At 34.5% G+C, this 16,986-nt stretch overlaps 1 protein-coding gene across 8 annotated transcripts in view; it reads left to right on the top strand.

Moving 5' to 3' along the window:
• Dmd (dystrophin) overlaps positions 1-16,986 on the top strand; it is a 2,062,171-nt gene that overhangs the window by 1,525,371 nt on the left and 519,814 nt on the right. For all 8 annotated transcript variants that reach the window (XM_071606751.1, XM_071606753.1, XM_071606749.1 and 5 more), the window contains one exon: positions 7,237-7,426. In XM_071606751.1, the coding sequence (XP_071462852.1) occupies positions 7,237-7,426 (190 nt within the window). The remainder of the gene's footprint in view (positions 1-7,236; positions 7,427-16,986) is intronic.

Here is a 16,986-nt window from a genome sequence, read left to right as displayed (position 1 = left end):
TTTTCTTTTCAGAAATGTCCCAATGGTTTTAAGGAAAGCACATAATTACGGTTGTTCCCCTAATGATATATTTTTCAAGTCGCAATTTTTAAAACATTCATAAGGTAAAAAGAAATGAAAGAGATGCAATATATATTTAAAATTATTAATATGATTGGCAATGTCTATATTCTCTTACTATCTAAAGGTAAAGTCTAGGAGATTTTTTAAACCAAAATCTCTTCATGATTGAAGGAAGTTTACATATATAGCTTCAAAGCTGTGTTTTATCTTTGGAGAACTAATCTGTTTTTGTGCAAGTGTGTTGCTACTGCACATGTTAAAAAGTCATCCTGTGTTGTCTGGGGTGACGAAAGATGGGAATGAGTTTTCTGAGAACTAATCAGCAATACTTTGGGAACATTTAGGTCGTGGTTTCCAATTAACTCTGGAGAGTTTGAGTAATTTAGTACCAGACCTCAGGAGAGAGGGGATGAAAACCTCGCTAATTCATATGTCGGTGTATAGCAAACCAGCAAATTTGCGTTGAAAATGGATTTTTTTGTTTTGAAGCAAAGACCAGCTAGATCTTTTTTGCAATAGTTGGGGTAATATCTTTGTACATGTTTTTCCTTACATGTAAGTATTTGTGTATTTCAACCCCACTTATGGTAAAGTGACAAAAGGATCAAACTGTGCTCCAAAATGAGGGCCAGGACTCAGTAGCATAATCTTCCTTGCCCTTTTCTTTCTTTTACTTGAGTGAATATATCTGAAAGGGGTGGACACCAATATCTATCATCAGAGTTAGAAAAACTTATTTTCTAAAATGCAAGACTTGGGCTAAAATCCCAGCTCTGTCACTTACTTGTGCACAATCTTGGCAAAGTCATTATGGTTCTCTCAGAATCAGTCAGTCCAAAAGCAAAATGAAAGCATCTATAACCTGCACAGTTTATCTAGAAGGTTTCTTATTTTTTATGAAAATTCAAATCAATTAGACAAACTTTTATTGAGCATCCATCACTGTATTTTGAGATAAAGCCCAGCTAGATGATTTCCACTTCCTTTGATAAGAAAAAGGCAAAAATGTTTAAGATACATTCATTGCTGATTAGGCAAATTGAAATAAATTCATGAATACAATGTGATGCATGTTACATCTGAGCTACTGGTAAAGAATGCAGATGTCTTGTAGCCCTAAGTGCATTCTAACTATAGTTAAATGTTTACCTATCTCCTCTGCCAGACTTGAATATGTTAAATGCCAAAGTCCATGTTTTACTGAATTCCATATCACCACTATCAAGCATAGATCTGGCCCATAATAGGCATAGAATAGGTTTATGTATGAATCTATTAATGAGAAGATGATAAGCATGGACAAATAAGAATTAGGTTCAAATGGAAAGATAATCTATTTAGAGGTAAAAGCCTCTGGGAGGGAATGAAATATCCATAGATTTGTTTTTTTAAAAAAATAATAATTATTTTTTTAGTTGTAGTTGGACACAATATCTTTATTTTATTTATTTATTTTTATGTGGTGCTGAGGATCGAACCCAGGGCCTCACACATGCTAGGCGAGCACTCTACCATTGAGCCACAATCCCAGCCCCAAGATTTGTTTTTAAACATCAAAATTCAACTCTTTTACTAGAAAATTATTAGGAACTGCTATAGTTACAGATAATTTGAACTTTGGGTTAACTTGGTTCTGTGAGTTATGTTAGGCATTACAAGACACTTTTTGGTCTAAAGGTCAGGTGCTGGTGTTTCTTCTCTCTGACCCATATCCTTGAAACAAGGTACAAAACCATGATCCTGTAAAGCTTTCCCTAAAAACATTATGGGGCATAATAGTGGTTAAAAATACAAATAAATGAAGATTCAGAGTATTTTACTTGTTTACTCTATGACAGTACAGGGCACAGATGAAAGTGTTGCTTAGTGGAAGACTGAGCACTATGAATTTTCCCCAATTTATCCCACTTAAAGAAACACCTGGGAAAAATAACCTTCCGTATCAGTTTGAGCCCTGTTTTTCCTAAAAACATTCAATGTATTCATGTCTTTTGTTTGGCCTGTGTGTGTGTGTGTGTGTGTGTGTGTCTTGCAATATGATGTTCTGATTAAGTATTTTTCATCCATGTATCTAATTGTGGAATAATATCTATACATTAATTAAGCTCTTCAGCCTTACCTTGTGTTATGGTTTCAAAATTAGTTGTTCACCAAAAGCTTGTGTGTGAAACAATGCAAAAAGGTTTAGAGGTGAAATGATTGGGTTTTGAGAGATTTAACCCAATCAGTGATTAATCCCCTGATAGAGATTCACTTGGTGCTAACTGTAGGCAGGTATGGTGTGGCTGAAAGAGGTGGGTCCCTGGGGGTGTCTTTGGGATATATATTTTGTCCTTATTGAGCAGAGCTCTGTCTACTTTCTGGTGCCGTATTCACAGCTGCTTTCCTTCAACATACTCTTCTGCCATGATGTTCTGCCTCATATCAGGCCCCAAGAAATGGAACTGTCCATGTATGACCTGAGACCTCTGAAACTATGAGGCCCCAAATTAACTTTTCCTCCTCAAATTGTTCTTGTCAGGTCTTTTGGTCATATCAAAGAAAAACCTGACTAAAACACTTTTAAAAATAATGGATTTCTCTTCCTTTTCCTCTTTTGCTATTGATGTATTAAGTTTGCCTATAAGAAATTGGTGATTTCAACTGCATAGCAAAAGTAAATCTCTGAAGTCTTAGAGATTTATTCAGAAATACAATGGCATGATTGTGTCTAGTGACAAATCAGAATATACATATTGCCTCATTGATGATCATTTCTTTAACAATCAGTGGAGATGCTAAGACATGCTTTCTGTGATTCATCATCTTCTTACAAAGTTGTCTCTGGATGAGCAATTTCTCAAGATGTGCTATATTTTGTATCTCCAGTACTTTACACCTTTGATAAATTCTTACTGGTGATAATGCATATCCACATTATCTACAGATCTCCTTAAAGGATAACCAAAAGTTCAGTAACCCTTCAGGCACAATTGCTGATTGGAGCAATCTCCCATAGTGTCCCTTTTGTAGATCACCAGTCTGTGTGAGTAGTTATCTATTTTTCCACTTGCATTCCTTAGGCAAGTGAAATTTTTAAAAATATTTTTCTAGTTGTAGTTGGACACAATACCTTTATTTTATTTATTTATGTATTTTTATGTGGTGCTGAGGATCAAACCCAGTGCCTCTCACATGCTAGGGGAGTGCTCTACCGCTGAGCCACAACCCCAGTCTGACATGTGTATTTTTAAAGTTCTTATGACAGACGCTTCAGCAGGTCAGGTTCTCCAAAAAGCAGATTCTGAGAAAGCGATTAATATCCAGAAATTTTATTGGAGAGAGTTTTCAGCTTAACACCTGTGAGGAGAAAAGGAAAGGGAGCAGAATAGGGTGGAAGTAGAAGCTGAGCTACCCATGCAGCTGTCACTATGACAACAATCGACCTTCCCTTCCCCATAAAGAGTTAGGGTAGCCCTTCAGAATTATCCTGACTTAGAGTAAGGGAGCCAGGGTTTTATAACCCACACATTAGATATCGACCTGTCAGCAGGTCCAGTGTGCCACAGGAACAAAGGGAGCAGCTCTCTTTAGCACAGTCCAGTCCTGAGGCCTGTTAGCCAGCAGCACTCTCAGCAGTGAAGTATTTTCATCCTGAAGAGGGATCTGGGCAGCCCACCACAGTGTCTGCCACATTATGATTGTCAAAGTTTATTCCCCAGCAGCAGTGATTCTGAAACTTTAGCATGCATTAAAAATGTTGGGAGGACTTGTTGAAACAGCTTACTGGACTCCACCTATAGATTTCTGGTTTAGTAAGCTTAAGATGAGCCCTGACAATTTATTTGCATTTCTAAAAAGTTCTTTGATGATGTTGGTTCTACTAATCCATAGACCATATTTGGGGAACCATTGTTCCATATCACTCTTGTTTATATATTGAGGATACTACAGGATGTCCTTACAAATAGAGTAAGAATCTTTTGAAATCATCATACCATTCCTTACTCCATCAAATTCTCAGCTATTTTGTGTACATTATAAAGCTGGAAAAACTGATTTTGCTATATAAAAAGTTCTTAATCTCTACAGTAGATTCTCTTTGTAAAGTATTATTACTTTTTCTAAATCTGGCCATTGCTACTTTTAAAATTCAACAAAATTTTCTCCAGGGTTTGCTACCCTGGACAAAGGAATTGAAAAATAATACATGTTCAGGATCTTTAGTTTTGGTCTAAATCAATCATTTATTCATTTATGATTCTCATTATTTTTATATTTCTCTTTATCATATAAGCCATTCAAAGCCATATTGCTGAGAAAAATTAAAAACTAAGGGGTATATTTAGGGTTATTTTGAATGTACAAATATGGAAATTAAGTACTCTTGACTCATTTGAAGTCTAAACTTGGCACAATTAAAATTTAGGAATTCAGTGTACATGCATTGGACCCAGGAGAATGACTGTAGTCTTAAAAACCCTATACAAGCAGGAAACAACAATCTCACCTGTGATCAACAAGGATTGTGAAAGAGCTCATTTGAAGAGATATTTCTGCTGTTGCTGCCATTGGATTTTTCTAAAGTGTTTCCCAAATTAGAAAATATCCAGCCTGATGTTGTCAATATTTCAGACCACGAGGGTATCATTTAGGAAAATGGTGCCTTACTGTCCTGAAAGAGTTATGCTTCTTCCCTAAGGGCCTAATTTACAAAGCAGCAAACTCACTGGTAGGATTTGGCTGAAAATCTCATTGTCTGGGTAGAACCCTTTTATCTGATTTATGTGCATTGCATTTTGCAAATAACTCTTAGAAAGTTATTTACTAGTTACTTCTCTGGCAACAGAGGGTAAGTGGTGTTTCTAGATTAAGGAGAGAGGAGCTCGGGTGTGTCAAGTGCAGTTCATCATGAAGATGAAGCTAATAATAAAATGCACAATGTCTAATTCCCCAAGTTTCACTAGGTCAGTGGGAGAATTTCCTATTATCCTTTTATTTTGTTTGTAATTGGAGTATATTAGAAAATATGTCGATGTCTAACTGTGCATTCATCTTCTGGAATGTGACAGCTTATTTCTGGCCTGCATTTTGGACTGGAAATCGAGTAAGTCTTAGTGCAAACTGGATAAAATTGCTTCTTTTGCAGTTCAGGAACAGTCACTTGTCAGCAGTTACATGGGATTCAGCTTGCTATACATTGCATGCCCGATTGTAGCATTGAGATTCTGGAAGCTGTGACAATGGTTCTGCATTTTTAAATCCTGATAGATGACAATTTTGATATTTGTCCTTGTATTGATAGTTTGGCTTCAAACTACATAAGCCAGCAGGCCAGGTTAGCCCTTGTGCTTTGTGGGGTTTAACTTTGCCCAACCAGAACACTGCACTGCCTTTCAGCTGTGCTGTATTAACATTTATTTAGGAGTTGATAAATAGCTTAGTGCAATGCTTACTTTTTTCCAATAGCTGCATCCTCATAAACCTATTCTACTCTCCACGAGTTAATGCAGACAGAAGATTTTTATCCAGTATGAGTGCCAAAACTACCCTGGGAAAGACTGTGTGCTCAGCAAAAACCTCACCCATAATGAATAAACAGCTCTTCCGGGGGCTTTGCTGCCGCTGGCTCGGCAGGAGTTGTTTGCCTGGTTTGCACATCCCATGATAAAGTTGCTGCTGAAATAAATTGCAGTTTTGCATAATTATTGACAATCACATCTTAACAAGCAGTGTGTATCATATTCAAGTGTTCAATTTTTTAAATCCATTTTTAGCTTATGTTTAATCCCAGAAAGTGTTTGTGTAGTAAGAGAAGGCAAATAAGGAATTTAAATAGAGTACTAGTTTCCTCATTTCGGGCAAAATTTACCTGAATCTTTTTAGATGGAACTGTTACTGCCTATGGTAATTTTCCCTCCTGAGCTATTATTATGTAGATGTTTGCTGAGGGTGTGTGTGTGTGTGTGTGTGTGTGTGTGTATCCACAATGAATATATATATCCAGAAAATGTAAATTTTTAAAGTTTTTGTGTGTGTGTCATTAGGGAATTTATTGCATCCTTTTAAAAGACTAGAGGAATGGGAAAATGGAATGTGGGTAGAAGGAACATTTTTGAGTATCTCTAATGAGTAACTGTGTAATATGTGAAGTGCTAGACTTTACATGCTTTATTGTATTTGATTCTCATCCCAGCCATAGCTACTGGAGATGAGGAAATGAGAAATCACAGAGGTTAGTAACTTGCCATGTCACACAACTGGTAAGGAACACTGGGAATTGAACCCAGATCTGTCTGGTTTTTAAGGCTCTTACTTTTTCCATTACACATAACATTTTTCTTTTGGGGAATATTCGCAGCTGTATGACCATCATCTAATGAAATATGAACCTAGTGAAGTAGTTATAACACTCTAGGGTCATGCAAAATGATATTTTGCACAATGGTTTCTATGAAATGTTGTTTTTCTTCTTGTTAATCTTTCTTTTCCCTTTGCCCTCCAATTCTATTTTTCACCTCCAGTGAAAAAAATACTTTCTGACTGTGTATCTTCTTGACTTTTCTCCTTCCCTGTTTAATCCTTGTTTCTTGCTTCAGGGTGACATCAAGATAGGTGGGGGTGGGGGAGGTGACTTAGTGGCAGAATGCTCACCTAGCACGCATGAGGCACTGAGTTCAATCCTCAGCACTACATAAAAATAAATAAGTAAAATAAAGATATTGTGTTCATCTACAATTAAAAAAAAGATAGGCAAGAGAATAGATTCTAAGGTTTTACCTAAATATTAGCTTTACCTTTTGCAGCATATCAAAATAAGCATTCAATATTGCCCAGCACAAACTACTAAGTTTAAAAGATGATAATTTTGAGTGTCTATGTATGAATTTGCAAATATCCAAAAGTTGTGTCTGGGTGGGTGTGCGTGTGTGTGCATGCGAAAGAACCATTTCTGTAGAGAAGATTTATAGAAATCTGGGATGGTCATTCATTTTTAATAGATATTCTTGCATGCCTATCTCCATGCAGAAGCCTTTAAGGTACATAGAAATGAAGATAAATAGCACAATATTCAAGTTGTTGTTGCTTAAAGAAGAGCTTGAGCAACAACCCACCTTTGCTCTTTTCATGGAGTTCTCTGGGTACCCCATTCTGATATTTGAGAATTGCATCTGGCTATTTGTTCCTTTGCAGAGTGAGTGAACGAGAGGCTGCTTTGGAAGAAAATCACAGATTACTACAACAGTTCCCCCTGGACCTGGAGAAGTTTCTTGCCTGGCTCACAGAAGCTGAAACAACTGCCAATGTCCTACAGGATGCTACCTATAAGGAGAGACTCCTAGAAGACTCCAAGGGAGTAAGAGAGCTGATGAAACAATGGCAAGTAAGTGAAGCGTTTCCACTTTAGCACTCTTGCAAATCCAATTGAACAACTCTCAGCATTTGTACTTGTAATTGATAAGCTGGGGACAAAATAAAATGGCTGTTTTATACAGACCGATATATTTCAGCATTTGTGCAAGGAAGAGAGAGGCAGAGGGAAGAGGAAAAGTCATTTGTGATTCGATTTAATACCCTTATCTTCTAAAAAGTACATATTTTTTGACCAGAAAAAAAGCTTGCATATAAAACCAGAGCTTTGGTCAAGCAGAAACTTTGCTCCGACAGAGAAATAAGTTAGGGATTGGTTTATTAAATTGAAAAGGTTGCCATTTTTGAGTGTTTATTTAATATTTTACAGGGAAAGCATCTGTATGAATTGTCTGTTTTATTTAGCGTTGCTAACTGAATCAGTTTCCCTTCATTACTTTCAGATACATTTTGAAATGTTAATCTGGTACTTTGTAGTGTTCTTCCTAACATGATCTGTGAAAATAAAAATGAAATGGCTAAATTTGTCATAGTTAATGATCATACAATATTCAGACAATTGTTTTTCCTAGAAACAAAAATTATTGCTATAACATTTCATAGGCATAAACAGTGAAAACAGAAATGTGAGGTAGTTTTGTTTAAACAGAGTATCATTGAAAATCATATTTTGCAGTTCAAGGAGGCTCTTCAAATTTATTCTCAGTAACTAATATAGTATACTGGAACTGTTGTGGAGTATTATATATAGTTGGCTTTTCTAACTTTGGTATCATTTCAAATATAATTTGATACGTTAAAAATAATAGAAAGTTTTAGACCAACCTAATTCTTTGCATATTTTAAAATTATGATGAAAAAAGTGATAGCATATCCTATGTTGAAAATAATTCCAAAATGAATCACTACAAGCAAAATTTCTTCCTCTCCTCTCCTCCTAGTTGTTGTTCTGCATCTTGTGGTTTGTCTGGATATGATATTTGATCTACTGTGCTACTCTGGTGCATAGAGTAGGTGATGGTGGCAATTTATAGTGGTTTGAATCTGTCATTCTTGCATTGTCATCCTCCTCTGACCCCACTTGCTCATCCACAATGCATGTTATATTCTTTGATACTTTGGAAGTAATTTCTTCAGAACAATACCTGACCTGACTTAACTTTTACAAATATCACCCAGGGCTTTTGATAGAATATAAAAGAAATGTAAATTTAGGTTTTTTGCACATTCTTAGATGAATGATTAGATAATATACTTCTGTAACTCATTTTGCTCACACTATTTCATAGATAAATTTTTATTTCACCTTATTAATGTTCATAAAACCACCATAGAATTTTAATAAATACACAAGTTCACATTTTCCTCACAGTTATGGTTGATAAATAATATAATCTTGATTATGAGGATTTTTAAGTAAATTACTTTGAAATGAATAATAATCTTATTATAAAAAATAATTTGATATCATGGATTTAGTAAAATTTCTCTTAAAATAGTGAATAAGTCGCTTGAGAGGAAAGATATATCTATTATCTCCTATACACTTTATATTTGTAATATTAAAAATGAAAATTCATATGTAAACTATGAATCTTGAGAAATCACAAAATCCTGAATCATTAAAGGAAAAACTCACCATGTTTCTTAACTATATTTACTATGGATAAATGTAGAGGAAGCTACATGTTAGGTTCAGATTTCTCAACTCTCAAAGCAATTGAAAATCATGCAGAGAAAATGTCTTAGTCTGTGTTATATTATTGAATAAGATATATGTATTATTTTTCCTTGCTTAGCCAAACCAAAGTTGTTGCTTACATTAAATCTAGTGTTGAACAGGCCACCCTTCTCCATCTTTAAGCTGTAGCACAGGTAATGTATAACCTTTAGAGTACCAAAGACAAAAAAAGAAAGTTTGAAAATAAAACAGGGGCTTTTTACTGCCTCTGTCTTAAAGTGATGAACTGTATTTATTGTTAAAAGCCACATAAAACTCCCTAGAGTTCATGAAAACCTTGGCATATCATTTTCTCCTTTAACTATAGTAGGATTAACTAAGTTTCCAAAATTATTTTTAGGCAGTTTTTCTTTCCCCCTCTCAGTTAATATTTTGTTTTCTATGAATTCCAGTTGCCTGAGGTTTTAACTACATATTATAGATAGGAATGACCAATTCCAGTTTTTGGTTAGATGGTTGAATAATGGTCTTTTGATGAAAGATTTTCAGATGTCAGGGTAAAAACTGTGAACTTCTGAAACTATTGATTATTTTTAATGGCACATTTCAACTGATTGAACTGAGTCAAAAAATTAGAGTTTAAAAACAACAAAGCTTGAAAGTAAATAAAATGACATACGTTAAGAGATCATATACAATTTCAGCATTTCAACTAAATAGAAGTGTTTGGGGCTTCCCCCCCACCCCGTTTGAATATGAAGTTTTACCTTGAACAAAAGGATTTTTCTTTAATATGTATGAAGAGAAAAAAGTGTCTTGATATGACTCTTTACTTCATTTGAAGAACTTGCTAGCATTGCATTCATTGATTCATGCTGTATAGCATGCTGTATAGCATGTTATCAAGCCACATTTAAAAAGTGAGCTAGGTACATAGGTGTAGTCAGTGGCATGCTACTTAATAGACAGGCAGGAGGAGGATTAATTGAGCCCAAGAGTTTGAGGGTAGAGTAACCTGGGCAACATAGTGCAACCCTATCACAAAGAAAGAAAGAGAGAGAGAGAGAGAGAGAGCTTTGTACAAATGCTGCTGAATGGAAAGAGAGAGGGGGTAAAAGCCTTCATAAAATGTGTTTTTCTCTATGACTGCCAATTGGTTGTTCTGTATATGGAGACTTGGCTCTTGATAGACTACCCATCACTTTTGTTTATCAGCCACTTCACTGGATATTTAATTTTCCCAGCAATACTCATAATGCATGGGTTCAATAAGCATAGATGTATTATGAAGCATATGCTTCCTGAATGGAATTAACCTGATAAATTCCATTCTGAAACACATTAGAACTTATTTGGTTATTAAGAAAAAAGTGTTATTTACTTTTCTTACTAAATCAAGGAAGAATGTTACAGCTGTCCTTGTACTTCAGATGTGTACATTTTTCTTATGAGTATGGTCACGTCTGATTGTCTAACTGGAATTTCTAAGCTGATATAGTTTTATGGATACCATATAGAGCCTGATTGGTAAAAGTTTGGGAATTTTTAAATTGTGTATTTATCCTTAGAATGAAGACCTATATTCATAATTGAACTAGATTCTTTTTCAATCCAAAATATTTCCTCTTGGGGCCTAACAGAGTTGATAAAGATGTTCATGGTTCGAAGTTCTAACATAAAACACTAGATAACTAAGTAAATATAGGATGAGTCTGCATCTATGCAAATATTTCTTAAGAGTTTCATAAATCCTACCTGGTTCTCCAAACACTCCCGAGAGATCATCAACACCAGTTGTAGATGTGTCTGGGTGTGTGGTAGAGAAAGATGGTCATAAATGGTGTAATTAAGTTCTTTTCTCAGCAAGAACTAAGGAGCAATTGATATATGAAATTCTTTCATCTGTAAGCTGGGTTATGTCTCAGGTCTTCACTAGTCTCATGTGTTTTACTTATATCTTCTGACAACCCATTATAAAAATTCTCTTTTATTAAATAACACATTTCCAGAGAGACAAGTTTGAGAAACTTTGAATTGTATATCACAGTACACCTATAAATTAAGATATATTTGATTTCTAATACATTATTAAATTGGGGGAAGGAGTTTCTTAAGTTTCTCAAAAACAAAACAAACAAACAACACCCTGGCCAACAAGTTATTTCTAAAAGAAGAAAAACTTCAATCTTAATATCATAATTAGTACCTTGAATAAATTTGAATATCATATTTCTTGGGATAGCTGATATTAGAAAGATAATCTACAGATCCCTACTGCCAACAAAAGGAAATTTTTAGTGTATTATTTTCTGTTGCTTTAATTTTGAATTGAGTTTTTATGTATTTTTTAGTCTTTCTATTTTGATTGTTGTCTAAAGAGTGTGAAAGTGAATCTTGATATCTTTCTTTTGCCTGCTGTTGACTGCCTACCACTATGGATATGGAAAAATGTTACATACATTATTTCCCTGAAAACTCTTATTAATTCAGCAATCTTTATTAAACATCTGTCATGTATCCGTGTGTTAGGTATGATGTAGTGATAAAAACATGTTCAGAGAGGCAATTAAGTGATTTTCTTTCTCTTTTTTTTGGAGGGGGGGAGCTTTAAAAAATGCAATTTATTTCATAAAGCTCTGGAAGATTAGAGACTTCTCTCAGGCTTGAAGACAGCAGTCTTCTTTCTCTGTCCTTTTCTGGCGGGGGGGGGGGGGGAGAACGCACTCCGCACTCCAGTGACTCTTCCTCTTCTTATAATGGAACTAACCACATCATGATTAGAAACTCTGACCCAAGATAGGTGCTTTTCACACATAGTTTAGACAAAGTGTGGGGTAGTGTAATCAATTTAATAAGTATCAATCCACATTTTTGAATAGAAAAGAAATATTTAATAGAATAGAAAAAAAGAGCTGATCACTCTCAAGTCAGGGTCATTATTTTTTGGGGAAACTTTAGTTTTCACTATATGTATTATGTGTGTATGTGTGTACATGCAGGACTACTATGTACCTTATTCAAAACACTATATTAGAACATGATTTCTGCCTTATTTGAGAAGTGAAGACACAGGCTAAACTGAAATTATGCTAGCAAGATGAAAACTACAGTAGAGAGCTAAAATGATCTAGCAAAGACAGATTATTTAAATTGTTATAATTCCTTTGGAATTAACAATTGGGACAAGATCATATTTTTTAGGAACATTGAAGAATTTACTTCCCCAGTTGTAGCAATGTATTAGAAATCAAAGATAATGTATAGGTACACTAAATTATACCTGTAATCCCAGCACTTTGGGAGACACAGGCAGGAGGATCATGAATTTGAGGCCAGTTCCTTAGTAAGACTCTGTCTCAAAAAATAAAATAAATATATAAACAGAAGATAGAGCTAAGCCTATCAGAGAAGCCAGGAAACTCACATAAAACAGTGGGCTTTTTAAAAAACATTGTTTAGATATCAGAGGAGCTTTAAAAATGTTGAACTTTGGGTTCCAGCTTTAAGAGATTCCAGTTGGAAATAGTGCATGGTTCTCATGACCAGACAAGGTTGAGAAACACCATTTAGAGAAACTCAAAAGAATTTGACAGGAATTAGCCAAGTACACAGACTTGGAAAGGGCATTCTTGGCTGAGGAAACAGCAGGTTCAAAGGCCTGGTTAGTGTGGTAGTTTGGGAATCTGAATGAATGTCTCTATGACTGGAAAATGATTATTAAAAGAAACGAGATTGGAAAGATCAACTGGGGCTAAATTGTGTAGAAAGACAGCATGATATAATAGAGAATGTGCCTTGGAGGTAGAAAGATCCCTATTTAACATTTATTACCTTATTGCCTAACTTCTAAGTCCCATTTATATTTTTCCTACAGTGAGTATAATACTTCACAGGATTTGGTCAAGAGTTAATGATAGGGGCTGGGGTTGTGGCTCAGTGGTAGATTGCTTGCCTAGCACGTGTGAAGCTCTGGGTTTGATTCTCAGCACCACATATAAATAAATAAAATAAAGGTCTATTGATAACTGAATTTTTTTTAAATAGTAAATGATAGGATACAGGGAAGATATCCATAGAGGAGCAGAGTGTTAGACTCAAAGGGCTTGGAAAGTGTAAGCTGTCTTTTCTCTCCCCCTATTTTTTCCACATTTTTATTGATGCATTATAGTTACACAAATTGATGGGATTTGTTGTTACATGTTCATACATGCCACACCATATAATGATATAATTTGGCCAATATCACTCCCCAGGATTCCCCCCGACCCCGGACTGTATCTGTAGTCTTTGGAAACTCACAGCTTTGTTTTATATAAGGAAATGGAATAACCAGACTTGTGTGTTTAAAAGACTATTCTGGTAGTTCTGAGAATGAATTGGAAAGATCTGAGCCCTGTGCAAATACAAAAGTTAGAAAGTTATTTTTGTAATATTCCAACCAAGAAATTATAACTAAGGTGGCAATGTTGAGAAATGAAGTGAATATTTGAGATGTTTGGAGAGAAAATCAACTTGGTAATGTACTCTCTGGGTAGTAGAGGTGACCGAAGAATGTAAGGTAGAAGGAGTCACTATCTACTAACCACTTGACTGAGGAAATAATAGTGCCTTCATGGAGTTGCAAAATTAAGAGGACAAACAGGTGTGGTAAGGGAAATCAAGAACTTGATTTGGTCAGTTCCAAGATGTCTGTGAAGAATACAAGTAAAAATGTCACCTCCCCAGAAGTGGACCTGAATTTAGAGGTAAAATTTGGAGAAAGGTCTGAATTGACAAACAGCAACATGAAAGGCATAGAAATAAATGATAATACACACATTGATATATAATTATTTTAATTCATTCATGCCACTCAGAAATTCACCTAAATGCCACCAAAGTATATTACTGTAGCCCCAAATTGATATTACATGATGTTATCTTCTATGTTATTCAAAAGGAAATAGCTATGGAAATCCTCCTAATGACTTAACCATGAGAAAAGACAAAGAATTAGCAAAACTTCTATGTAAAATTCATATCATGCAAAAGTAAAGACATTTGAATAATGTATCCATTTTGAAAATTCTTTTCAATAATGGCCATTAGCTTGTCTCATATAAACAGAAATTTTTATTTTTCTTATTATTCTCATTTATCTCCTATAAAATCTGTATCTCCACATTGACAGTATTACTGACTATAGTACTTAGGAATAGATAACAGAGCTACATACTTGTCTTCTTATTATATACTTTAGTATGTTGTTTTGGACACTGAAATTCTTCTAGATTTCAGAGAGAATCCGAAAGGAAATAGTGAAAGTAATTAAAAGTTTAGCAAAAGGAATCACTGAGAACAAATGTTCATAATTGCTTTTTTGATCTCTTATAGAAAAGAAGACTGAACATAGAAAATAAAAATCTACTTTTTGTCCAATGATGAAAAAATCTACCTCAATTTAAAGCAATATGAGTTTCATCACTAGATTATTAGGATTGTAACATTCTGAACCATGCTATCATGGTCATGTTCATTTGGAAACATGTTAGCCAAATACATTGAAACCTTTAGAACTTACTTTTCTGGATATTGGCATTCCATTAGACAATTATCTGAAATGATACAAGGGATGCACTAAATTGAATAACTTTGTAATTCAGCTACTGTAATTTTCTATCTACAAAAGGTAGAAAAACCCACATAGGTAAGATACTGTGCATACTAAAAAGCCAATTTTGATAGCTCCTAATAACCATTGTCTTTTATTCTTCACAGAGGTTTTGTGAGGATCTTAGAAGGTAATAAATATAAAGGCACTTTGAAAAAGCTTTCTTCAAGTGAAAGGTCCTTATTAATGTTATGAATTACCATTAGACAAAAGTCAAGCCAGAGCTATAAGTCAAATACTTTAACTCTTAAAAATAAATGGATTAAAGGTATATTAATTAATAATAACTAAAAAATGTACTTTTTGTATTTGGCCAAGTAATTGTACTTTCCTTATCTAGTTTGATTCTCACTAAAGTCCTATGGTGTTATTATTATTTCCATTTTCAATTGAAGAGGTAAAATTATAGAGTTTAAGTATCTATTGTTTCTCCCTTAAAAATATCAACTAATACGTGTTTTATTGCTACAGATTAGAAGGGCTATTATTGCAAAGTCAAAGCCTATCACAATAAATGTTCAGTTTTCTGGAATCAAAACACCATGTATTTATCCAATTATTAGGATAAATGATAATAGCTAATCTTTTTGAATACTTACTATGAACCAGGCAGTATGCTAGCTAAGTACTTTGCTTGTGTGATGTAATATCATCATACTGTTATTACAGATGAAAATACTGAGACTTTCACAGGTTGTGTAATGTCTGCTAAGGTCAAACTACTGTATATAGAACAATCTATTTGATCTTAGTTTGACCTTCTGACCTTCTATTAATCCTACCATCCTACCCACTACCCACTGACCTAGCATTCTAAACAATGACTCAAGATAACCAAAAGCAAGGTTTAAGTCATTTACCTAATAGGAATGTGTTGGTTAATGGAATTATTTCTGCTTCCTAAACACTCTTCTTACCTTTACATTTTCCAGCCCAGTTTCTACATTTTTCTCTCAACTGAAACACTTCTCTACACAATCACCATATCTATCAAATACAAGTGTTCTTAAACAAATCCTCATTATCCTAGAAAACTGTGCTTATTTTGGTATTGTTACCCACCCAAGTCTACTGAAAAATTGCTCACCTTTTCACTTACTGGGATGATGTATTATGCTAAAAGTCTCCCTACCTCTCTACTAATTCCTTCCTCTTTCCTTATCTAGTTTGATTCTCACTAAAGTCCCATGGTGTTGTTATTATTTTCATTTTCAACTGAGGAACTATTCAAGGTATCTTTTTTTTATTCTCATCAATCTCATTATCTTCATTCAATAGTCAATCTGTAGTTACTAAGTGTCAGATATGTGCTAGATATTTTACCAGAAATAGTCTCCTGTCTATCTCCTTTAATCCAATGTTTGAGTATTTTTTTAATAAATTTCTAGTATTTATCCTACATTTCTTACTGGACGTGGGGCATTACTTACTAAATGTCTCACAGACAGCATAAATTCAATATGACTGAAACATACACAAAATCTTTATCCCCTATCTTGCTATTTATCATAATACCATCTCTTTAGTCAGAGATATTTCAAACCATGCAGTCATTTCTACATCTACTTCTCATTTGCCTCACTTTCAAGTTCATTTTCAAGATCTATGGATTTTGCCTCTATAATTCTTTATATCTATTTATTTTTCTCCAGGAAACCTTTTATCTTCCTCCACTCATTCTTTCCCACAAATTGCTTCAAGCCAACCTTTAGATTGCCATTTCAAGCTACGCTTCCTAAATAATAACTTAAAATGTAACTAGAATATAAATGCCATGAGGGGAGATATTTGATTTATCTCACTTAGTAATATATTCCCATTTCCCAAGACAGTGCCTGACACATGATAGGTTCTCTATAAATGTTTTTCAACAAATCAAATAAATATATAACTCCCCTTTTCAAACACTGTTTATGACTTTGAAAAGCCTTTGGAATGTCCTATAAACTCCTTCACCTGACTCTCAAGGATTGGCCCCAAATTTCAATTTCAAATCTCATTTCTTATTTTATTTCTCCCATTTTCCTCAACTCCTACAAATACAGTGTGGTAGTCATCACTATGACCAAAATATCTGACATGAACAACTTGGAGAGAGAAAGATTTATTTGGTGATCACAGCTTCCAGAGGTTCAGTCCATGGTCAGCTGACTTCATTGCTCTGGGCTGGAGGTAAAGCAGATCATCATGGTAAAAGGGTGTTGTGGAAGAAAGCTGTCAGTTCATGGTAGTCAGAAAACAG

Source organism: Marmota flaviventris, chromosome X, assembly GCF_047511675.1.
Source record: "Marmota flaviventris isolate mMarFla1 chromosome X, mMarFla1.hap1, whole genome shotgun sequence".
Lineage (NCBI taxonomy): Eukaryota > Metazoa > Chordata > Mammalia > Rodentia > Sciuridae > Marmota > Marmota flaviventris.
Note: the sequence above shows the minus strand (reverse complement) of the source record. Positions and strands in the feature narration are given on the sequence as shown.